The sequence below is a fragment of the Babylonia areolata genome, chromosome 19 (genome assembly GCF_041734735.1).
Source record: "Babylonia areolata isolate BAREFJ2019XMU chromosome 19, ASM4173473v1, whole genome shotgun sequence".
In the NCBI taxonomy this organism is placed as follows: domain Eukaryota; kingdom Metazoa; phylum Mollusca; class Gastropoda; order Neogastropoda; family Buccinidae; genus Babylonia; species Babylonia areolata.
This window is the reverse complement of record NC_134894.1, coordinates 51,028,792-51,053,287: the sequence shown is the minus strand read 5'-3', so window position 1 is coordinate 51,053,287 and position 24,496 is coordinate 51,028,792. Positions and strand designations below refer to the sequence as shown.

Below are 24,496 nucleotides of genomic sequence, written 5' to 3'. Positions count from 1 at the left end.
ATGCACATGTGTGTGTGTGTGTGTGTGTGTGTGTGTGTGTGTGTGTGTGTGTGTGTGTTTATGCGTATGTGCATGTATGTGAGAGAGCGAGAGAGAGAGAGAGAGATTTTAAGGATGCTAATTCTGCCAAAATGGCCAATAGAGAAGCATTTTAGTCAATTAGTTTCTGTTCATCTAATCTTCTCCATAGCATCGACCGCAGCTCCCACTACTACAACAATGGAACCCACCACCATCAAAGTTGAGCCAACGACAGCAGCCACAAACCAGGTCTGTGTCAGCGGCTGGTCTGCCTGGATCAACAAGGATACTCCTGACACTGGGGATGGAGATATGGAAAAGATGACATCATCAGAGCTGACGTCATTCTGCCCTGGAGGTACCATCACACAGGTAGACTGTCAGACAGCGGATGGTATCGAGTACTACAGCAGTGGAGAGATTCTCACCTGTACAACAGACGGAGGTCTTCAGTGTAACAATGCTGACAACTTCCCCATCCCCTGTAGTGACTACAAGATCAAGTACCTCTGTTCCTGTCCTGGTGAGTCAGCCATCTGTAAAACATGTGCTGTTAACATGTTTTGTCGCTCATTGTATACACGTTTGTCTTCTTTCCCTCTCCGCGTCTAATTAACCTACAAACGAAACAATGAATAGAATATACTTTTATTTAATTTGTTTGATATGATTTTTTTCTTCAGAATGATTCATAATGCACTTAGCCGTTCTGATCACTTGCTAAATGTTTTATTGAAGTTAAATAGACAAGCTCTATCTTACTCTCTGAAAAACATTTGTCTTTGTCGAGACATTTGTCATTGTCATTGTCTGTCTGTCTGTCTGTCTGTCTGTCTGTCTGTCTCTCTCTCTCTCTGTCTGTCTCTCTCTCTCATCTTTCTTTCTCTCTCTCTCCCATTCTCTCTCTATACCTATCTCTTTATTCAAACAGTTTAATCCTGAAACATATTGCTGCAAATATCAGCCTCTTCAGCAAAGTGAGACAGCGTAACTGCCGATACTTTGTTCCGATTGTGATGAGGTCGTTTGGGTGCGGGAGAAAGTGGTTCTGAGGATGAGATTATGCTGTATATGATCCTTTCTTTCTCTCTCACAGCGCTTCTCTCTCTCTCTCAGCTCTCTCTCTCTCTCTCTCTCTCTCTCTCTCTCTCTCTCTCTCTCTCTCTCTCTCTCTCTGTGCGACACACTCTCTTACCAAACACACACTCTCACCACACATACAGCGACTACAAACTATACATTGACTGGAAATTAATCTCCAAAGTCCATTCCATTGTAATCTCATGAAATCGTTTATGTCTCCATTATACCTTCGTTTTGACAAGTAAGATTGTTTTGTCGATTCATGGAACTAACTTTCTAAAACAGGTTTTGATGTGGGAATAGCCAAACCATGGTACAACAGCCGTTTTTAGAAGAATATGATTGCTAGTCACTGTGAGACATCATTTGCTATCCCCAGCATCAACTGCTGCCCCCACCACTGTCCAAGTGATACCAACAGCAGCAGCCACAAGCCAGGTCTGTGTCAGCGGCTGGTCTGCCTGGATCAACAAGGATGCTCCTGATACTGGTGATGGAGATGTGGAAAAGATGACATCATCAGAGCTGACGTCTTTCTGCCCTGGAGGTACCATCACACAGGTAGACTGTCAGACAGCGGATGGTATCGAGTACTACAGCAGTGGAGAGATTCTCACCTGTACAACAGACGGAGGTCTTCAGTGTAACAATGCTGACAACTTCCCCATCCCCTGTAGTGACTACAAGATCAAGTACTTGTGTTCCTGTCCTGGTGAGTCAGTCGTCTGTAAATGGACATGTGCTGTTAAAATGTTTTGCCATTCATGCTGTACACGTTTGGTTTCTTTCCCTCTTACTAACCAAGTTACTAATGCAAAAACGAATGTTTTAATTTGTATCATATGACTGTATAACACACAGATCTGAATACTTTGTGCTTTTAGTCAGTGTCATTCACTGTCAATGCCGATATCATATGACAGTATAATAACACATATCTGAATACTTTGTGCTTTCATTCAATGTCATTCACTGTCAATGCAGATTGCTATCTCGCCATCCAGTGATGCATGATGATCTTTCCACACTGATTGTTCCCATCACATGTTACAGTGCAGTTAAAATGTTGTCATTCATACTGTACATGTTTGGTTTTTTCCTCTTACAGACTAACCAAGTTACAAATGCAAAAACGAATAACTTTATTCTATTCGTATGGTATGACAATATAAAAATGCACTTTGCAAATCTGAACACTTCGTGCTGTCAGTCAATGTCATTCACTGTCAGTGTGGAATGATATCTCGCCATCTACTGAAGCATGGTGATGCAAGACCTTTACACACTGATGTTTTTATCATCTTGTTCGCATTATGTTCTACTGTTCCATTTTAAGTCTAACACTTGTATGTTTTGTGCAACATGTTTAGGTGCTATGCTGATCGATCAGATTGTTATTGATGAAATAATTCTTTCTATGCCATTATCTCCTCTTTCATTTTCTGCCCCCCCCCCTCCCCCCCCCCCCCCCTCTCTCTCTCTCTCTCTCTCTCTCTCTCTCTCTCTCTGTGCCTCTCTATCTATCTCGCTTGATCGCTCACTCACTCTTTATGTCTTACCGTCTGCCTGTCTCTCTCTTTGCCTGTCTGTTCTATCTGCCTATATATGTGTCTATCTGTCTATCTATCTGTCTATCTATCTATCTATCTATCTATCTATCTATCTATCTATCTATCTATCTACCTACCTACCTATCTCTTTCAAACTGTTTAATACTGAGATAGGCTACATTACAGTAGATGTCAGCCTAATCAGTAAAGTGAGTTGAATTTATCTCATTGGATCACTTTTACATTCAATGAAAATTAATCTCTAAAACCCATTTTATTGTAATTTCATGAAGATCGTAAATATCTCACTTACACCATCCTGTTAGACCAGTAAAATTGTTTCATCGATTCGCGGATCTCACTTTTTAAGACAGGTTTAGCGAAAATGTGGAACATATTTTTAGAAGACAGGTGGAGGTCTTCAGTGTAGCCCTTCTGACGACTTCCACATCCCTTGTAGTGACTATCAGACCAAGTACCTGTGTTCCTGCCATTTACATTTCAAAATTTGGAACAGCTTGTCAAAGCGTTCATATGAAATGGATTTAATTCTCGCTTTTATATTGCATTTCCAACAATGTACCACAATTAACTTGTCACACAGTTAAAAACTTTGCAAATCATAGATTGCGCAAAGGAGAAAACAAGTGAAATGCTCAAATCTTGCAATAGTGAACATTTATGGAGACCTAATCAATGAGATAGCTGCATGCTGAAACGTCATTCAGACAATATGAATACATAAAACAGAAGGTATTCACTACATCTCACTCCCATTAATGCAGTAATACCTACCTCCCATCTATAACCTTTTTTTCAAAGGATACGTTCACTAAACATAAGGAAAGCATGCAGCCACTTCACGTTGTTTACCTTTCTACATTTTTGTTTCAATTTTCAGCATCAACTGTTGCCCCCACCACTGTCCAAGTGATACCTACATCAGCAGCCACAAGCCAGGTCTGTGTCAGCGGCTGGTCTGCCTGGATCAACAAGGATACTCCTGACACTGGTGATGGAGATATGGAAAAGATGACATCATCAGAGCTGACATCATTCTGCCCTGGAGGTACCATCACACAGGTAGACTGTCAGACAGCGGATGGTATCAAGTACTACAGCAGTGGAGAGATTCTCACCTGTACAACAGACGGAGGTCTTCAGTGTAACAATGCTGACAACTTCCCCATCCCCTGTAGTGACTACAAGATCAAGTACCTGTGTTCCTGTCCTGGTGAGTCAGCCATCTGTAAAACATGTGCTGTTAACATGTTTTGTCGCTCATTGTATACACGTTTGTCTTCTTTCCCTCTCCGCGTCTAATTAACCTACAAACGAAACAATGAATAGAATATACTTTTATTTAATTTGTTTGATTTTTTTCTTCAGATTGATTCATAATGCACTTAGCCGTTCTGATCACTTGCTAAATGTTTTATTGAAGTTAAATAGACAAGCTCTATCTTACTCTCTGAAAAACATTTGTCTTTGTCGAGACATTTGTCATTGTCATTGTCTGTCTGTCTGTCTGTCTCTCTCTCTCTCTCTGTCTGTCTGTCTCTCTCTCTCATCTTTCTTTCTCTCTCTCTCTCTCTCTCCCATTCTCTCTCTATGCCTATCTCTTTATTCAAACAGTTTAATCCTGAAACATATTGCTGCAAATATCAGCCTCTTCAGCAAAGTGAGACAGCGTAACTGCCGATACTTTGTTCCGATTGTGTTGAGGTCGTTTGGGTGCGGGAGAAAGTGGTTCTGTATCGGGCTGAGGATGAGATTATGCTGTATATGATCCTTTCTTTCTCTCTCACAGCGCTTCTCTCTCTCTCTCTCTCTCTCTCTCTCTCTCTCCCTCTCTCTCTCTCTCTCTCTCTCTCTCTCTCTGTGCGACACACTCTCTTACCAAACACACACTCTCACCACACATACAGCGACTACAAACTATACATTGACTGGAAATTAATCTCCAAAGCCCATTCCATTGTAATCTCATGAAATCGTTTATGTCTCCATTATACCTTCGTTTTGACAAGTAAGATTGTTTTGTCGATTCATGGAACTAACTTTCTAAAACAGGTTTTCATGTAGGTATAGCCAAACCATGGTACAACAGCCGTTTTTAGAAGAATATGATTGCTAGTCACTGTGGGACATCATGAACCAACTTCATACTGTATATGAATTTGCTATCCCCAGCATCAACTGCTGCCCCCACCACTGTCCAAGTGATACCAACAGCAGCAGCCACAAGCCAGGTCTGTGTCAGCGGCTGGTCTGCCTGGATCAACAAGGATACTCCTGACACTGGTAATGGAGATGTGGAAAAGATGACATCATCAGAGCTGACGTCATTCTGCCCTGGAGGTACCATCACACAGGTAGACTGTCAGACAGCGGATGGTATCGAGTACTACAGCAGTGGAGAGATTCTCACCTGTACAACAGACGGAGGTCTTCAGTGTAACAATGCTGACAACTTCCCCATCCCCTGTAGTGACTACAAGATCAAGTACTTGTGTTCCTGTCCTGGTGAGTCAGTCGTCTGTAAATGGACATGTGCTGTTAAAATGTTTTGCCATTCATGCTGTACACGTTTGGTTTCTTTCCCTCTTACTAACCAAGTTACTAATGCAAAAACGAATGTTTTAATTTGTATCATATGACTGTATAACGCACAGATCTGAATACTTTGTGCTTTTAGTCAGTGTCATTCACTGTCAATGCCGATATCATATGACTGTATAATAACACATATCTGAATACTTTGTGCTTTCATTCAATGTCATTCACTGTCAATGCAGATTGCTATCTCGCCATCCAGTGATGCATGATGATCTTTTCACACTGACTGTTTATAATCTTGTTCCCATCACATGTTACAGTGCAGTTAAAATGTTGTCATTCATACTGTACATGTTTGGTTTTTTTCCTCTTACAGACTAACCAAGTTACAAATGCAAAAACGAATAACTTTATTCAATTCGTATGGTATGACAATATAAAAATGCACTTTGCAAATCTGAACACTTCGTGCTGTCAGTCAATGTCATTCACTGTCAGTGTGGAATGATATCTCGCCATCTACTGAAGCATGGTGATGCAAGACCTTTACACACTGATGTTTTTATCATCTTGTTCGCATTATGTTCTACTGTTCCATTTTAAGTCTAACACTGGTATGTTTTGTGCAACATGTTTAGGTGCTATGCTGATCGATCAGATTGTTATTGATGAAATAATTCTTTCTGTGCCATTACCACCTCTTTCATTTTCTCCCCCCACCCCCACCCCCACCCCCACTCTCTCTCTCTCTCTCTCTCTCTCTCTCTCTCTCTCTCTCTCTCTCTCTGTGCCTATCTATCTATCTCGCTTGATCGCTCACTCACTCTTTATGTCTTACCGTCTGCCTGTCTCTCTCTTTGCCTGTCTGTTCTCTCTATCTGCCTATCTATATGTCTATCTGTCTATCTATCTACCTATCTCTTTCAAACTGTTTAATACTGAGATAGGCTACATTACAGTAGATGTCAGCCTAATCAGTAAAGTGAGTTGAATTTATCTCACTGGATCACTTTTACATTCATTGGAAATTAATCTCCAAAACCCATTTCATTGTAATTTCATGAAGATCGTAAATATCTCACTTACACCATCCTGTTAGACCAGTAAAATTGTTTCATCGTTTCGCGGATCTCACTTTTTAAGACAGGTTTAGCGAAAATGTGGAACATATTTTTAGAAGACAGGTGGAGGTCTTCAGTGTAGCCCTTCTGACGACTTCCACATCCCCTGTAGTGACTATCAGACCAAGTACCTGTGTTCCTGCCATTTACATTTCAAAATTTGGAACAGCTTGGTAAAGCGTTCATATGAAATGGATTTAATTCTCGCTTTTATATTGCATTTCCAACAATGTACCACAATTAACTTGTCACACAGTTAAAAATTTTGCAAATCATAGATTGCGCAAAGGAGAAAACAAGTGAAATGCTCAAATCTTGCAACGGTGAACATTTATGGAGACCTAGCTGCATGCTGAAACGTCATCCAAACAATATGAATACATAAAACAGAAGGTATTCACTACATCTCACTCCCATTAATGCAGTAATACCAACCTCCCATCTATAACCTTTAGTTCAAAGGGTAAGTTCACTAAACATGCAGCCACTTCACGTTGTTACCTTTCTATATTTTTTGTTTCAATTTTCAGCATTAACTGTTGCCCCCACCACTGTCCAAGTGATACCTACATCAGCAGCCACAAGCCAGGTCTGTGACAGCGGCTGGTCTGCCTGGATCAACAAGGATACTCCTGACACTGGTAATGGAGATATGGAAAAGATGACATCATCAGAGCTGACATCATTCTGCCCTGGAGGTACCATCACACAGGTAGACTGTCAGACAGCGGATGGTATCGAGTACTACAGCAGTGGAGAGATTCTCACCTGTACAACAGACGGAGGTCTTCAGTGTAACAATGCTGACAACTTCCCCATCCCCTGTAGTGACTACAAGATCAAGTACCTGTGTTCCTGTCCCGGTGAGTTGCATTTCAAAATTTATTATCACTCACATAGATGTTTCACTCAAATGGAAAGTCTTCTGTTTTGTTTGGATTGTTTCTCTGTAACGTCCAAAGTTTACATATATATATAGCTTTCTGTCTCTCTTTCCCTCTCTCTCTCCCTCTATGCCCCCCTCTCCCTCAAGCGCACACACTTTCCTTTCAGATATTGACAGAAAATCAGACACAGACACACTACCACCACCACAACCACTGTCACGTCCACCACCAACCACAAACCATAAGACAGTCGGTGTGTCTTTCCAGCACAGCTCAATGGGTTGTTGTGTCTTTTCCGATAAGCTGTGGTGACGACAGCATCGTCAGCAACACCATCCCCCACCACCGTTGTTCTGGCTCCATCAACTGCTGTCATACCTGCGTGCCACAGTGGCTGGTCAGCCTGGATCAACAGGGACAGTCCTGATGCTGGTGACGGTGATCACGAGCAGATGACAGCCTCCGAGCTGGCGGCCTTCTGCCCTGGAGGTTCCATCAGCAAAATCAACTGTCAGACAGCGGATGGTATCGAGTACTACAGCAGTGGAGAGATTCTCACCTGTACAACAGACGGAGGTCTTCAGTGTAACAATGCTGACAACTTCCCCATCCCCTGTAGTGACTACAAGATACAGTACTTGTGTTCCTGTCCTGGTGAGTTGCATTTCAAAATTTGGTACGACACACATAGATGTTCACTGAAATGGGCTTTTTCTAATGTTTTATTTGTTTTGTTTCTCCGTAATATCCTGCACACACGTATATCCCGAGTGCAGCATGGACTTGGCGCACTGAAAAAGAACCCATGGCAACGAGAGTGTCGTCATCTGGCAAAATTATGTTGAAGAAATCTGCTTTGATAGGTACAAAATATGTAAGCATGCACTCAAGGCCTGACTGAGCGCGTTGGGTGATGCTGCCGGTCAAGCATCTGGCTGGCAGATGTGGTGTAGCGAATATAGATTTGTCCGAATACAGTGACACCTCCTTGAGAAACCAAAATTGAAACCGTAATATCCTTAGTTTTAGTGTATCATTCATTCATTGCAAATTTATTAAAACACAGATAACACAAAGAAATCAGATGTAATGTTCATACTTATTTCTATTCTCACTCGTTTCAGTTTATGATTTTAGGAATATCGTCTATGAAATGATTGTCAGTCTTCTATTGTTTGGGGATGGTTTTTTAGGGTGGTTTCTTTTCGTTTTTGATTTTTGGGCCTAACTATTATACAGTTTCATCAAAGATTAATGTAACACTCATATGGTCACATCTTTCTTCACACAAACATACATTTTCCATTCAAACCATAGAATATATGATATAATGAATGCACAGACATCTCCCTCTCTCTCACACTTCCCACCCACCATCCCCGTCCCCACGCACACACGCACACACACACACACACACACACTCACACACACACACACACACACACACACACACACACACACACACACACACACACACACACACACACACGCATACACCATTTCAGAGATTCACAAAGAGACATAGACACCCAACCACCACCACAACTACTGCCACGTCCACCACCAACCACAAACCATTCGACAGTTCGAGTTCGAGTTCAATGAGTTGTCGTATCTTTTCCAATAAGCTGTGGTGACGACAGCATCGTCAGCAACACCAACCCCCACCACCGTTGTTGTGGCTCCATCATCTGCTACTGTACCTGCGTGCCACAGCAGCTGGTCAGCCTGGATCAACAGGGACAGTCCTGATGCTGGCGACGGTGATCACGAGCAGATGACAGCCTCCGAGCTGGCGGCCTTCTGCCCTGGAGGTTCCATCAGCAAAATCAACTGTCAGACAGTGGATGGTATCGAGTACTACAGCAGTGGAGAGATTCTCACCTGTACAACAGACGGAGGTCTTCAGTGTAACAATGCTGACAACTTCCCCATCCCCTGTAGTGACTACAAGATTCAGTATGAGTGCACCTGTCGTAAGTTGTCACTTTTTATGTTCGTATGATTATGTTTCACCAAAGAGCCATGGATCAAATCTTACAGAGCTGTAAATTTCGCATATTTTCCGATTTTTCGTTGAAAATGCTTTTAATTCTGAATTGTATGAATTACATATTTGGATTTTTGAAATATCTATTTATGTTCCTTTCTTTGTTTTACATTCTCAGTCACTTACAATACAGATGTTTTACGAGAAAATGTTCATACAGCATCAAGAAGTAAAACCATTGATCATTATCGAAGACGTCGCAGAATAATCTCATATAGTTTGCCAAACATTGAGTAAAAGGCTTTGTTGGCCTCCACTTGTTTCCATTATCTAATGCCACACTCTAGTTATCCATCATCCAGTGTTAAACAGTTTTCTCACTGAGATGTGTCTGATTCCCACAGACGTCGTCAATAATGATGAAGGGCCTACAGTGACTCCAGCAGTGCTCACCACGTGTGGATGGACCCCATGGATGAATGGCCATCACCCCTCGGCTGACGGTGAGATAGAGACCATCAGCGCCTTGAGGAAGGGGGCACAATTCTGCGCCTCCCCCGACATCACTGCCATCCAATGTCAGCTTGTAGACAACCAGACGTTGAGTACACAAGTCCAGGTATGTCCGCTGGGCAACGGTCTTCTGCCATGTGCAAAAGAGAACGAACTGTTATGGAAGGCTACGTCTTTAGCGAACAAATGAATAAACGTATCGAAACAGAATTTGAACTCATCTGACATCTCCAGAAAATCATTTTTCGAGAACGCCTATACAATTTCCCATAGAAATCAAGCTATAAACTGAGTCTTTATAAGACACGCTATTAGACACGCACAAGGAGCGAACAGAAAAACGTCTTTTATTATTTTTGTTCTACTGGTAAATGCGACAAAGATGGCGTTACCATTTTTTTTTTTTTTTTTTTTTTTTTTTTTAGTTTTAATCAAAAAGGGTTACCGTAAATCAAACAGTTATTTAGTCAAATAATAATAATAATAATAATAAGCTAATCAATAATCAATTTATCAATCACAAAAAGAGGAACAAGAAGTCAGCTCAGTGTATCGATGTGCAGGCTGTTGTGACGTGTGACCTGCGCTATGACGGCCTGGTGTGTCGTCAGCAAGACCAGCCTGCCGGTATAACGTGTCCAGACTTCCAGGTTCGCTTCCTGTGTGAGCCCCGGGGGCAGGACTGTGGTGACCTGTCCACTGCATCGCCTCACCCACGTCCCCTGGTCACCCTCACCCTACCTTCACATCTGCCAGGTAAGCCAACAGGTATCTGTGTCCCAACGGTGATACTTAATCAAAACACTTTGTCAAAATTGATACCGAAGGTAGTGTCATAACAACGTAGAATTTAATCCACAGGTGACAAGATCATCATTAATAAGATCATATTTAGGTGAATTAGTTTATGTGTCGGTGACAGGGTTGTTCTTATGAGTTTGTTAAGTTCATACCTGGTATAGGCAACTTGACGGACTTTGAACTTTTAACCACACTGTTTGAATTGTGGTTCCATTTTCCTGTCGTAAAGTTGGGTTGCTTTTTTTCTGATTGTGTGCATTTAAAGTATAATGGAAGGAAACATAGAAATGTTGCTGTATTTGTTTTTTCCAAGGGCAACTTGAAGTGAACATGACAAAGTGAAGTGTGGTGTTGATCCTCTGTCCGTGGCAGACACGTGCCTAGCTGACATGGGAATGGTTAACGGCTACATCCGGGACGACATGATTTCCGCCTCCTCCTCACGTGACCTGTCCCACTCCCCACAGCGAGCACGACTCAACGGCCCCACCTCCTGGCTGCCGGCCCGTGACGACAGCCGTCAGTTCCTGCAGGTGGACCTGCTGGCCCCACGTTACGTAACTGGCCTCACCACTCAGGGCCGCGATGACGCGCCGCTCTACGTCACCAGTTACCGCTTCATGTACTCCATGGACGGCGTGGAATGGAACGTGTACCGTGAGGAAAGCAACGTGGACAAGGTTTGTGGGTTGATTCTTGCTCTGACCAACAGTATTGGCTTTGACTGCACAGCATTCAAAATATGATATTATTAAATATTTCTGATAAACAGCTTGTCTCTGTCACGTCCCCACTCCCCACTCCTCCGCCGCACACACACACACACACACACACACACACACACACACACACACACACACACACACACACAACATTAATAGATACATGTGGGAACAGAAAGGGGAATGCATTTGCTGGAAGTTGACTATAACTCCAATCCAGGTATCGCATGTCTTGATATGTTGACGTCATCACTCAGATCCTATCCTTCATGTGTTACTTGTGGCTACAAAACCAGCAGCAAACTACTGCAATGAGGGATAAACATCCGAGCCTTGTTTCCCATCCAATAGTGTGCTTTTTGTTGGCCAGTCATTGATTTTCATGTCCGTAGATAACTACGTTCCTATCTCTGAAGATACTTGCATTTCTCCTAACACTTTCAACACCTCGATATCTGGTTGTTTGCAAGTGAAGGTTAACTAAATAGCAAATGTCGAAAAAAGTGCTATAAATGTGTGTTCTTGTCAGTTTGAGAGATTGTAACTTGTTCCAAAGATATAAATATGCATGCAAATATGAATAGTTATCCATACTTGCTTGGCTGATAAAAATGTGCACAATCCATTTTCACCATTTTCTTTTGTTTCTTTGTCCTATTCCAGATTCTGACGGGCAACAATGATTCGGAGACCTCAGTACAGAATCTGTTTGCTCAGCCAATCAGAGCGCGATACGTCAGAATTAATCCTGTCACGTGGCACGGACGAATTGCACTGCGCTTTGAGCTGCACGGCTGCTTTGAAGCTTACCCGACTGGTGAGATGTCGGTCATACTGACTTGTTTCCTCGGATCAGACCAGTTGAACATCGTCCTTTCCTGCCAACAAACCAAAATTCAATATCTATCTGACTTTGCAATCGTTTTCTCACTGTTCAGTAAAACATCTCTCTCTCTCTCTCTCTCTCTCTCTCTCTCTCTCTCTCTCTCTCTCTCTCTCTCTCACTCTCTTTCTTTTTTTTTCTCTGTATACTCGCACGTGCGCATATATTTGTATGTGTGTGTGTGTGTGTGTGTGTGTGTGTGTGTGTGTGTGTGTGAAATATAACGTTCCTAGCGGAGTTAGACTGAAATATATCAATTAATTGATAAACAGCCATTAATTATTTTACTTCTTCAATTCCGTCTTCTTTCTCCATTTATTAAAAGCTGGACAGACCGTTATTGTTTTCGTTATCAGTAATCGTATAAATACCAACAGCAGTAGTTAGAAGTAATAAATTTTGTAGTAATAGCAGGTCATGTTGGTGTCATAAATGCATTTTAACAAACAATTTCATTCATTCATTCAGTGAAACAATATTCATTTACGATTGGGAAGTTTTAGTATAACCATGTGTTTGCTGTTCTGTCTGGTCAGTAGGCTAATTGGATTGTTAGTTAGTTGATGACCGTCAAACCTCACAATCTGTATTTCAGACATCATTCCCACTGCCAGGCCATCAGCGACACCGAGACCAGTGCCAGCGGAACTTGGTAAGCCATCCAGTACAACACCCATTTACTTGACTACAGCATGTTTGTATCATCTGCAGAACATGTCATGATACATAGTACTCGACGGCTGGTGATATATTACAAAACCGCTTCTGTCATGGACGTCAGTCTGTGCAACTGTTAAAAGATCGATTGACAGGAACATCTGTTTTCTCAGCTGCCTTGCAAGATGATTACAATGATCTTCATGAAAGCTCTGCTATGATTCTTTGCCTCCCCCCTCCCCACCCCAGCCCCCCACACCCCCTGTTCGTCATCCTTTCCCTTGCTCTGCTATTATTAGCACTAGTATCAGTGTCCACTGTGTCAGGTCAGGGGCATAGCCCTTTTTACTGGTACCATGTAACCCAGTACTACCTGCCGCATGTGAAGTCTCCCAACGACGGACCAGGCGGAGGAGGAAACCTTTCCCAACGGCTGTGAAGGCGGCAGAGGATGACTAAATGGCAGGGGGAGCTCTTATCCTTGGCTGGAAGTCCTCATAGGAGACGGACTCCGAAGAAAAAACCTGCACCTGCCGATGCCGTCCTATACATGGCAGTATCTGCACCTGTGGACTGTGAGCGTCGGTAGGCGAGAGAGTGGGGAAGGGACTGCACAACTCCTCCTCACTAAAAAAAAAAAAAAGTCACCTGTGCTGGTCAGGCAATGTGGCAAGTGCTGCGCATCCAGAATCGGCCTCTTCTCCCATATGAGGACACACACCGACAGATAAGCCTGCCTGCCTGCCTACACATCCGTCGGTCCGACGGGAGACTCCAACAACAACATCAGCAGCAGTAGCAGCAGCAGCAGATAGTAGTAGACGTTGTTTTGCACAGCATTACTTTTTGTTACAGCAAATTTCTCTGTATGAACTTCGTACTGCTGTCCCCAGAGAGTAGATGTTTCTACATGATTTTGCCAGGGACAGCTCTTTTGTTGCCGTGGGTTCTTTTACGTGCGCTAAGTGCGTGTTGCATACGGAATTTCATTTTAACTAGCGTCCAGACCACCACTCAAGGTCTGGTGAAGGAGGGGGGTGTCTGTAAAGTGTTGGATTTAATCCTGCACGCTCAATTTCTCTTGCTTCCTTGGTCTCACTACTACAGTGTAGCGTACCATATCCATATGATGATATGATTCATTCCCACCCTTCATGGTGCAGAGAAGAGAACTAGCACCAGTGCGTGTTTGACATGATTTAACTGGCAAGTAGAGTTCACTATCATTATACATTGTCACGTGACAGAAGGCTGCGTGGAATGGGACATGTGGCTGGACCTTCACCAGCCAGGCCTGACGGCACGTGACGACCGAAACCCCATCAGCCTGCTGCAGGCGGCCTCCCCGCGCTGTGTGGACCCCGTGCTCATCCAGTGCCGCACCGCCACGCCCGACAAGACACCTTGGCAGCTGACCGGACAACACGTGCGCTGCAACCTGTGGGACGGCTTGGTCTGCACAGCTGAAGAGGTGGACGGTGGCTCCTGTTACAACTATGAGGCGCGACTGGGCTGTTTGAAACAGACACTCCACTGCTGTGAGTACACACGCACGTGCACGCACGCACTCACGCACACACACACACACACACACACACACGCGCGCGCGCGCGCGCGCAAACAAACAAACAAACAAACGCACGTGGTGGGGATAGGTGGGTCGGTGTTTTAGATGAACGTCAAAGAAACTTCTCTCGAAAGAATGTGTTTTGCTGTTTGTCAAAAATGCATGTTATGAGCATTGGTCATTATTTTTGTGCTTTTCATTTTTCTGCATAGTAGATATTGAAATGAAATTTTGATATTCATATGCTTTCACTCCTTCCACCTTCCCTCGCCAATCCTCCGCCCACCCACCCCCGTCCCTTACTATATTTCATCAATCGCTAGCCTGTAATACTGCAAAAATCAACGTTCATTAATTTTTGTTATGTGAGAAATGAACTCGACTAATCATAAACATGAGAAATAATTGCCCTCCCCTTTGGGTTCTGTTGATTGTCGAACAGCTGGTGAATGCTGGCAATAAACAACCTAAATCAGTGGACCAGTTCCAGCGAAAATGTACATTTGTCGGAGTTTGTAATTGAATAGCCTGTCTATCGCAATCGGTGAAGTCCAAAAATCCTCGATTCTAGACGTTCTTATCATGCTCAAAGACTGACAAGCGTGTTGTACAGGCATCGGCTCCTTTTTTTTTTATATAATAAAGCATATGTGGTGTAGTGTATATGGATCAGTCCGCACGCTTTGACACCCTATTGAAATTGAAAGTGAAAACTTGCCATGCAATGAGACAGACCGTGAACAGACTCATCCCTATGTTTTCAGTGTCCCAGGTGCCCACGGCCACCCCCACGGCCCAACCCCAGGGTCAGCCCGTACCTGCCTGCTACCCGGGTATGGACAGAAGGGGGTGTCCTGTGAGCTGCCCGCCTGGTCAGCTGTGTGACGGAGTGAAGTGTGTTCCACGGAGTGAGTGTCCCTGCTCTCTGGACAACACCGTCGTCAGGGTCAGTGCTCGCCGCTCCCTTCATGTGACTGTCTCCGTGTCACCTTGATGCACACCTGTGTTACTGCTCTCTCTCTCTCTCTCTCTCTCTCTCTCTCTGTCTGTCTCTGTCTGTCTGTCTCTCTCTCTCTCTCTCTCTCTCTCTCTCTCTTGCGAGCTCTCTCGAGCTCTGTCTCTCTGTCTGTCTCTCTCGCTCTCTGAGTCTCTCTCACCCCTCTCTCACTCTCTGTCTGTCTCTGTCTTACTATCTGTCTCTGTGTCTATCACCCTCGCTCTCTCTGACATGGTCAGACTCCTACGAGCTGTAAGTATGCTCATCATTTGGTAATCAATAACGGTAAATCAGTCATTCCCCGATATTTTTCCAAGCCATTGAGTTGAAAGTGATCATAATCCAGCCACCTGCAAAGGACGTCGGTGGACTGACAATTCAAGCAGATAATACTTTAGTGCCAATAGTTCATTATATTAGTAGTAGGTAGTAGTAGTAGGCCTCCTTCGGTCATGGCTGACCATGGATAGAGTGTATCCGACCTAATGTCTAATTGGGCTGTCTGCTTGGACCAAGCAGCGTCGCCTGTGACTGTAGAGACCGATGCGAGAGAGACAGTCTCTGTCACAGCGATCACATGTGTAAGCTGATGCTGGTCTGTTGGCTGCCGTCCCTTTTCTGCGAGCTCGCTTTTCTGCTGCCGCAGCTGACAGTTTGTCCTCACCAATCCGTAGCTGATTCTTGAGAGTACTTCTCCATCTGTTGCGGTCATCTGCAAGGCCCTCCCAGGACTCAAGTGCCTTCATGTCACGTTTGCAAACGTCTTTGTATCTCATCTGTGGGCGGCCGATGCTTCTCTGCCCCGTGGCGAGCTCTCCATAAAGGATGTCTTTTGGGATGCGACCGTCTTCCATGCGGCGAACGTGGCCCAGCCAGCGCAGCCGACGCTGTCTAAGCATGGTATACATGGTCGGGAGGCCAGCGCGAGTCAGGACGCCGGTGTTTGTCACCTTGTCTTGCCAGGAGATGCCGAGTATGCGCCATAGGCTTCTCAGGTGGAAGGTATTGAGCCTTTTCTCCTGACGAGCATGTGTGGTCCACGCCTCACTGCCATACAACAAGGTGCTGAGGACGCAGGCGTTGTATACAGCCATCCTTGTCTTTGTGGTCATCTTGGGATTTATCCACACTCTTTTTTTCTTTTCTTTTTTTTCTTTTTTTTCTTTTTTTTTTTACTTGATTATTTATTGGATTATTTACAGAAATTTTTTTTTTCCCGTGTTTTCCTGGACTTTCTCGGGTCGACCACCGTTTTATTTTGTACATAAATTTAATATGACAATTCAGAATAGATGGAAAAGAAAAGAAAAAAAGAAAAAAGAAAAAAAATAAATAAATAAAAAGATTTTTTTAATCTGAATACAGTCAACATTAACAATAACATATGGAAGTCATAACCAAGACCAATACCCAGCATTCCATAACTATATCATTGTAATCAATAGCAATTATGGAATGAATCACCCATACAAGAAAAAGCATACAACTTTTCATTTACTGAATCAAGGCATGTGGAAAAAATAAGTTAACATCATTTTATCATTTGTTATTGAGTTTCATTGTTGGAGACTGATGTCAGGAAAAACTGACAGCCGCATCCAAATTTTGCACTTGCTTAACTGATGTTGAGTCACGTTACTGGGAAAAAAAAAAAAAAAAAATGGACGTTAAAATTGTCATCCATCTCTCTCTCTCTCCCTCCCCCCCTCCCTCTATCCCCCTCTCTCTCTATTACACACAGACACAAAAATAAAAGTCTCAATCCTACACATCGAATGTTAGCCAAGACTCAAAGAAAATACAACATCAAGAATTAACAGAAATTAAATTCTATAGAGAAAATACAAGAAATTGAAAACAAAAAACTAAAGTGCAAAGACCGTTCACTACTACTACCACTACTGAAGATGATGATAATAATAATAATGATGATGATGATGATGATAATAATAATAATAATAGCATTACAGTGACATCCATTTCCAAACTACGAAACAAACTGTAGGCCGGCGATTTATAAACATAAAACTGTTTCAAAGCTTTTGTTGAACCTGTGTGTGGGATAATCAAAGAAAATCATCTTAAATATTATAATACATATACGTCAAAAGACATACAATAGGATCAACATTAATTAATGGAAAAAAAAAAAAAAAAAGTCGACGCCCGGACAGGAGGCAGGTAACACCCACCGCCCCCCCACGCCCCCTCACCCCCTAAAACGACACACGGTGATTTTTTCTTCTGCCGGTCAAGGACTATCGCCACATCGTCCCCAGGACAACTCGTCGTATACCACATGACAGGGTATATAACATACTTGACAGTACACAATGCGCATTGTCGACATTATTTATCATACTTATTCAGCCAGTCCGTGAGATAAACACAAATATTTACCAAAAATGATACAAATAAAGGATACAAAAGTGAATATGTGAGAGGTGTATGCGTTCAGTGTGTGTGTGTGCGTGTGTGCGTGTGTGTGTAATCTTTTTTTTTTTTTTTTTTTTTTTTTTTTAACATTTACTAACATGGATTCAGTCAACTTCTGAGGCCTAGCTCTCTTTCTTTCTTTTTTCTTTCCCTTTTATAACTTTTTTTCATGAATCCTTAATTTCAGTAGTGTCAGTAGCACTTAATTATTGTTATGAGACATTATCATTACAAGAAATATGTTCTGAATTCAATGAGAAAAAAAATCAAATCAGATGAACAACGCAGAAATGTTGCAGACTGGAGAGAATCTGCCACTGTATATGATGGCCCTTCTGCGGATGCACTTTCCACAGCTTCCCCTCAGCTTGTTGCTGTCCACATGAAAATAATGATAAAATATGAGTTCGAGACATTCTCACTGCCAACAAGCAACATCTCACTCAGACTTCCAGACGGTGAAACCGATACCAATGTTCACGTATTGCAATACCTGACATATATAAAAGATAACGAAACGTATGTGATATTAATGAACTCTTCACACAGTGTGTGCGTGTGAATCAGTATGTATGTACACATATATATACACACACACATATACACAAATTTATATATATATACACACACACACACATATATATATACATACATATATATACACACATATATATATACACACACACATACATATACAATACACACACACACATATATAAATATATGTGCGTGCGTGTGTGCGTGCGCGCGCGTGTGTGTGTTTACACGCTCTAGGTTGGGGGGTAAAGTTTCCTTGGCAAATATGTAAATACATGTACATGTGTATTGCTGTAAAGCGTTATTTACGTTCTTTGTATTTTTTATTTGTATTACATTTCACCATCATCAGTATTACTTCAGCCCGATATATTTCTTAATTTCAATTCCTTCTCGAAAATATATTGTAAGGGTAAAGCTGAATTTGGTTTTTTTGAAAACACTTTTAGACATTTTGCCAATTAAGATAAGTAGATTGATATAGTGATAATTTCCCTTAATGTGCGGATCATTTTTTACTCCAAATAATATATCTATATTTGATAGTTTTAACTTGACATTAACTGAGTAATGAATTGTCTCTTCAATAAAACTCCAAAGATTATATACAACTGGGCATTCACAGAAAAAGTGTTCGATATAATCTACTTTGTCACAACAGTAAGCGCACTTGTTGTTTTCTTTAATTTTCATCTTATTTAGAATTATATTTGTTGGGTAAATATTATGAAGAATTTTCCAATGTAAGACTCTTAATCTGGTTTCCTTTGAGACTTCCTTTGCTCTTACCCAAGCTGATCTATCTAATTCAAAATTAAATTTTCTGTGCCAAAAATAAAAAGCTGATGGGCTGTCTGGTTCCTTATTAGCCGCTAACAGTTTCTTGATTTGTTTTGGTTTCGTGTTAAATCGGTTTACGTCAATTGTCTGTTCGTCTGTCTGCCGTTTTCCTGTCTGTATCCACTGAATCCAGGAGTTAGGGATGGAATTAATTAGAACATTGTACTCTAGCATTATACTCGCTCTATTTTGACCAGTTATACCGCTTACTTCATTCAATGATAACAGTCTGTTCTCTGTGTGATGCATCATGTGTTTGATTTGAATAATCCCCTTTTTTTGCCAGTGTTGGAAGAAGAGTGGAGTACTTTTATGTGTTATTAATGAATTATTAAACAATAGCTGGTATTGGAAAGTAGTTTGCGTAACTTCTTCTAGTTTCGTGATATTCTTGTAAAGTAAGTAAATTTTGATCACGTCTTTCCAGAATTCATTATCTATTCTATCTAAGCCCTTTATTTTTTCTGTTTTACAGTTAATCTGAAAAAGATTGTCGTATGGTGCGAGTTTTCCAATATGCCATTTCGGTATCAGACTCCAGCAGTGATGTTCTTTGGCATTTGATTTGATATCCACACTCTTTGTGTGAGGCGGGCTAGCGTTGTGGCTGCCTTCCCGATCCTCTTGTCGATCTCGGTGTCAAGGGAGAGGTTGTCGGTGATGGTGGACCCAAGGTAAGTGAATTGATGGGTGACTTTAAGCTCGTAGTCATCAATGGTGATGGCTGGTGGAGATGGTGTGTCTTGGCCTAGGACATTTGTCTTCTTGAGACTGATGGTCAGACCAAAATCTTTGCAGGCCTGGGAGAAGCGGTCCATTAGTGACTGCAAGTCCCGCTGGGTGTGGGTCACAACTGCGGCATCGTCAGCAAAGTGCATGTCTCTGATGAGGGCTTCGCGGACTTTTGTCCTTGCTCTAAGGTGGGCGAGACTGAAGAGCCTGCCATCTGATCTGGTCCGCAGGTAGATCCCTTCTTGCGCTGTGCTGAACGCATGTCTCAGGAGAAGAGCAAAGAAGATTCCAAATAGGGTGGGGGCGAGGACACAGCCTTGTTTGACACCGCTGCGTACGTCGAAGGGCTTGGAGAGGTTACCATTAAACTGCACCGTCCCTTTCATGTTGGAGTGGAAGGACTCAATCAAGCTGTGCAGTTTGGGGGGCAGACAATCTTTCAAAGAGCCCCGAAAAGGCCGTCTCTGCTGACTAGGTCCAAGGCCTTGGTGAGGTCAATGAATGCGACATACAGGGGAATCCTCTGCTCTCTGCACTTCTCTGTCACTGCCAGGTGCCTTGCCTGATGTCAGGCTGTTAGTGGCCTTGCTGAGTTCGTCCTCAGTTGGCTCTGCGTCGAGTTCTTCCATGACCGGCATGCACTTGATGGCATCGAGGGCTGAGTTGGACACCATGTTTTCTGTGGAGTAGAGGTCGGAGTAGTGCTCCGCCCATCTCTCCATCTGCTGGCTAGGATTGTTGATTACTTCCTCAGTGGAGGATTTGAGGGGGGCGGTCTTGCTCTGTGTTGGTCCCAGTGCCTTCTTGATACCATCATACATCCCTCGGATGTTGCCTCTTTCAGCAGCATTCTGTATCTCTTCGCTGAGCTCTGTCTAGTACTCATTTGCACATCGCCTGGCGTGGTTTTCTTCCCAGAGGTGGCCATAGCAATGCGGTGCATGTTGTCTCGTAGCGTTTCCCATCTTTCTGTGGCAAAGTCTCTGGGCTGCAATGCATCGAACTCTCTCTCAAAGGCCTCTGCGAACTGTTCTACAAGGTCTGGCTGAGACATCTTGCTGACGTCAATGCGAGAGTTCCCTTGTTTCTTTGAGCAGTGGAACTTCTTTGGTTGCAGTCTGATCTTGCAGCATACCAGAGAGTGGTCCGTGTTGCAGTCTGCGCTGTGGTAAGAGCGAGTGTGGAGAAGGTTTTTGATGGCAGCTCGTCTTACTAGGATCAGATCCAGTTGGTGCCAATGTTTTGAGCGCGGGTGCCTCCAGGAGACTTTGTGTTGGGGCTTCGTCTTGAAGAAGGAGTTGGCGATGCACAGTTCATGGCAGGTACAAAACTCAAGTAGTCGCTGTCCATTCTCATTCATTTTCCCCATTCCAAAGGAACCGAGACAGGAGAGCCACGAATCGTTGTCTGCACCCACTCTGGCATTGAAGTCGATCAGGAAAACAAGTTGTTCTGTCCTGGGGATGTTCCTTATGGTTGATGCGAGATTTTCGTAGAACTCATCCTTGGTGTCTGGAGAGGCGGACAGTGTTGGAGCATATGCGCTGACGAGAGTGACATAGCCTTCGGAGGTGTTGAGGCGGAGAGTCAGGAGTCGTTCTGAACCGCCGCTGCCTGGTTCGATCATGTTCACCAGGTTGTTCCTGACTGCAAAGCCTACTCCTTACTCTTGGGGCATCAGAGCTCTTTCTTTGCCAGAAGAAGGTGTAGTCCCTCTCCTTTAGTGTTCCTGAGTCAGCCAGCCATGTTTCCTGCAGAGTGGCAATGTCCACATTTAGTCTCTTCAGCTCGCTGTTTATGACGGCCGTCTTTCTGGCGTCGCTGATGTTTTGCAGATCTTGGGAGAGCCCAGGCATCATTGTCCGGACATTCCAACAGGCCAGTTTCATTGTTGATCCGTTTCTTGAAGTTTTCTTTTTGCCTGGTGCGGAAATTAACGACCTGCTTGTCGGATATTCTCCTAATCTTCATACACCCATAGAAGAAGGCAGGTCGTGACGGGACAGCACCTAACTGGCTGGGGGCTGCCCAGCTTGGGCGGGCGGTAGCTGTCCAGTGGGACGCGAGGGTCCCTCCCACCGTCAGAAGCAACCCCTGGCGTCGGGTCTACGCCAATTGAGCGCTAACTTATAACCGGTAACTGTTGCTTCACGTGTTGTTCCGACGCTAGCGCTAGTAGCGAAGCTGGAGTGCAGGGTGTTTGTGGATGGATGGACGGATATAAGCCTGGGCAATGTAATATGGAAGACAGGCTGTTGCCCATGCAGCTTGTCCCCCCTCTCCACCTCGCTGACAGATCCAAAGGAACAGCAAGGCTGTTACGTTTTGGTGCCAACGCGGCCGCAGGAGCTGCCGGAAAGTGACATACTACCTTAGCTAGGTGGCCGCAGTAGCTCTCCAGAGCTGGCGCCCTTTGATGGGTCATTTAATTCCACCAGGGTGTCTAGCCACCCTCCTCACCATCCTCCTGAGAGGACTGGTGGGGGTGCTGGTTTAGTTGCCAGCAATTCGACCCTGTGACAGGTAGTACTGGGATCCAGGTTGCCAGTAGCAGATATATCTATCTGACCTGACTTGCATTCATTATATTAGTATTAGTATTATCATTATTCTTCTTATTGGTTTTTTTTTTTTTTGTTGTTGTTGTTGTTGTTGTTTCTTTGTTTTGTTTTGTTTTGTTTTTTGTTGCCCCATCATCTTCACCATTTCAGTGGCATTACTCCCACGCCGCTCATTTAGAGTCCCCCATACACGGCCACACCCGGGCTCCTCCGTCGCAGTTCCAGCGTTGGCAGTCCACAGGGAACTATCGATGTTAGGTCGCCAGGAGGCCACACACCAGAGGAGACCCTGCACTGCTGCTGAGTCACTTCGGTGGTGTTCAGTGGTGCCTGTTCTGTTTTAACGTACTGAGGACACCACCTACTAAGCCCCCTACTAACGACAATAATGGCTCAGTCGCGGAGCCAGACTGAGTGAGCGTCCCTCCCAGAGTGGAGACCGCCACCACTTCCCTCAAACAACAGCCACCCATGAATCTGCCGACACTGACGACATTGACAGGACTCACCCCAAGCACGGAAGTGGAGGGGTATCGCAACTGAGGTCACCATGAGAGCAGGGCATGAAAGGCCACAGACTTTGAGACTTTTTTATATATATATATATATATTGATGACGATGAAGATTCTTCTTATTGTTATCATTGATACTTACATAGCGCAAATATTCTGTCACTGACCAAGCTCTAAGAGCTTTACAAACATTCACAAAACAGACCTGTTTCCCGTCACTTTCCTTATAAACTGCACTGCGCCCTTTGTGGAACAGGCACGTGACATCCGGACCAATGCCAGGTGTGAAACTTGTCAGTGTCTGAACGGGGAGATGCGCTGTGTGCCCAAGACGTGCGGATCATGCTCAAAGGTCGGTAATTGTTTGGCTTCACACTGTCACAGGTCTGCCTGTTGTCCATTCTGCAGCACTTCAGTGTCTGTGTGTGTGTGTCACAAACCTATCTATCCAGCTGGTCATTGGGAATCAAAGGGGTATCGATTTCTGTCTGAACTCATATTTGGCGAGTTGATATACTGAACACGCACTTACACACACACACACACACACAGAGACACACACACACACAGACACACACACACACACACACACACACACACACACACACACACACACACACACACACACACACACACACACACACACACACACACACTTTATTCCAAACAAAACAGGGTTTGGAGAACATTTTTTTACTTTACTTTATCCGTCCTCTTGTACCATCTAGGGCGTCGAGGGGAGAAAGAGCTGACGGGCCCTGGCAAGCTGGAAGGCCTCGTTGGGTGGAGTGTTGTGGGTCTTCAGGGTTTCTTTCACACCGTCAATCCAGGTCTTCCTTGGTCTTCCTCTTGCCTTGTATCCTGATATTCTTTTGTTGTACGCTTTACTGGCCATCTGGTGAGGTGCCATACGTGTTAGATGTCCAAACCATCTGATCGTTTGCCTTTGGATATCGTGGAGGACAGGTGTTGTTCCCACCATTTCTCTGATCCTGGTGTTTCTGATCATGTCCCGTCTGGTCTTGTTGACGGCTCTCCTCAGACATCGCATCTCGCAAGTGGTTATTTGGCGTTCCAGACTTTTTGTCAGGGTCCATGTCTGGCACTTTTGTGATTTTATCCATGTATATGATGAAGGTGGGGATGAAGATGGAGGTAATGAGTTTGGCTTTGGTCTCAATGGGGATGTTGGTATGTTTGAGGAGTGGGGCAAGCTGGTAGCTGACGCTGTTAGCCTTCTGTACTCTCGTCTCAATCTCTCTGTTGAGACGTCCATCTTCCGAGAAAATACTGCCGAGATACTTGAACTCGCTGACTTGTTTCAGCAGAATTCCGTTGACGTTGATGTTTAGGTTGCCAGGTGTTCTGCTGACCTTCATCGTCTCGGTTTTGCTGATGCTGATCTTCATGTTGAGCTCCTCACACTGTGTGTTCAGTCTGTCTGTGTGCTCTTGAAGTTGTTCTTCTTTCTCATGTGCCAGGCTTTGGTCATCTGCGAACAGCATCTCATTCAGATCTTCTGGGTT

General features: G+C 43.8%; 1 protein-coding gene across 1 annotated transcript in view; it reads left to right on the top strand.

Moving 5' to 3' along the window:
- The window catches only part of LOC143294198 (uncharacterized), a 117,193-nt gene that overhangs the window by 84,023 nt on the left and 8,674 nt on the right, over positions 1 to 24,496 (top strand). Inside the window, exons 66-79 of the mRNA XM_076605629.1 lie at positions 191 to 544; positions 1,484 to 1,816; positions 3,556 to 3,888; positions 4,848 to 5,180; positions 6,865 to 7,197; positions 7,540 to 7,875; positions 8,865 to 9,197; positions 9,616 to 9,830; positions 10,288 to 10,480; positions 10,898 to 11,205; positions 11,911 to 12,064; positions 14,035 to 14,325; positions 15,119 to 15,300; positions 23,227 to 23,322. Coding sequence (XP_076461744.1) covers positions 191 to 544; positions 1,484 to 1,816; positions 3,556 to 3,888; positions 4,848 to 5,180; positions 6,865 to 7,197; positions 7,540 to 7,875; positions 8,865 to 9,197; positions 9,616 to 9,830; positions 10,288 to 10,480; positions 10,898 to 11,205; positions 11,911 to 12,064; positions 14,035 to 14,325; positions 15,119 to 15,300; positions 23,227 to 23,322 — 3,794 coding nt within the window. The remainder of the gene's footprint in view (positions 1 to 190; positions 545 to 1,483; positions 1,817 to 3,555; positions 3,889 to 4,847; positions 5,181 to 6,864; positions 7,198 to 7,539; positions 7,876 to 8,864; positions 9,198 to 9,615; positions 9,831 to 10,287; positions 10,481 to 10,897; positions 11,206 to 11,910; positions 12,065 to 14,034; positions 14,326 to 15,118; positions 15,301 to 23,226; positions 23,323 to 24,496) is intronic.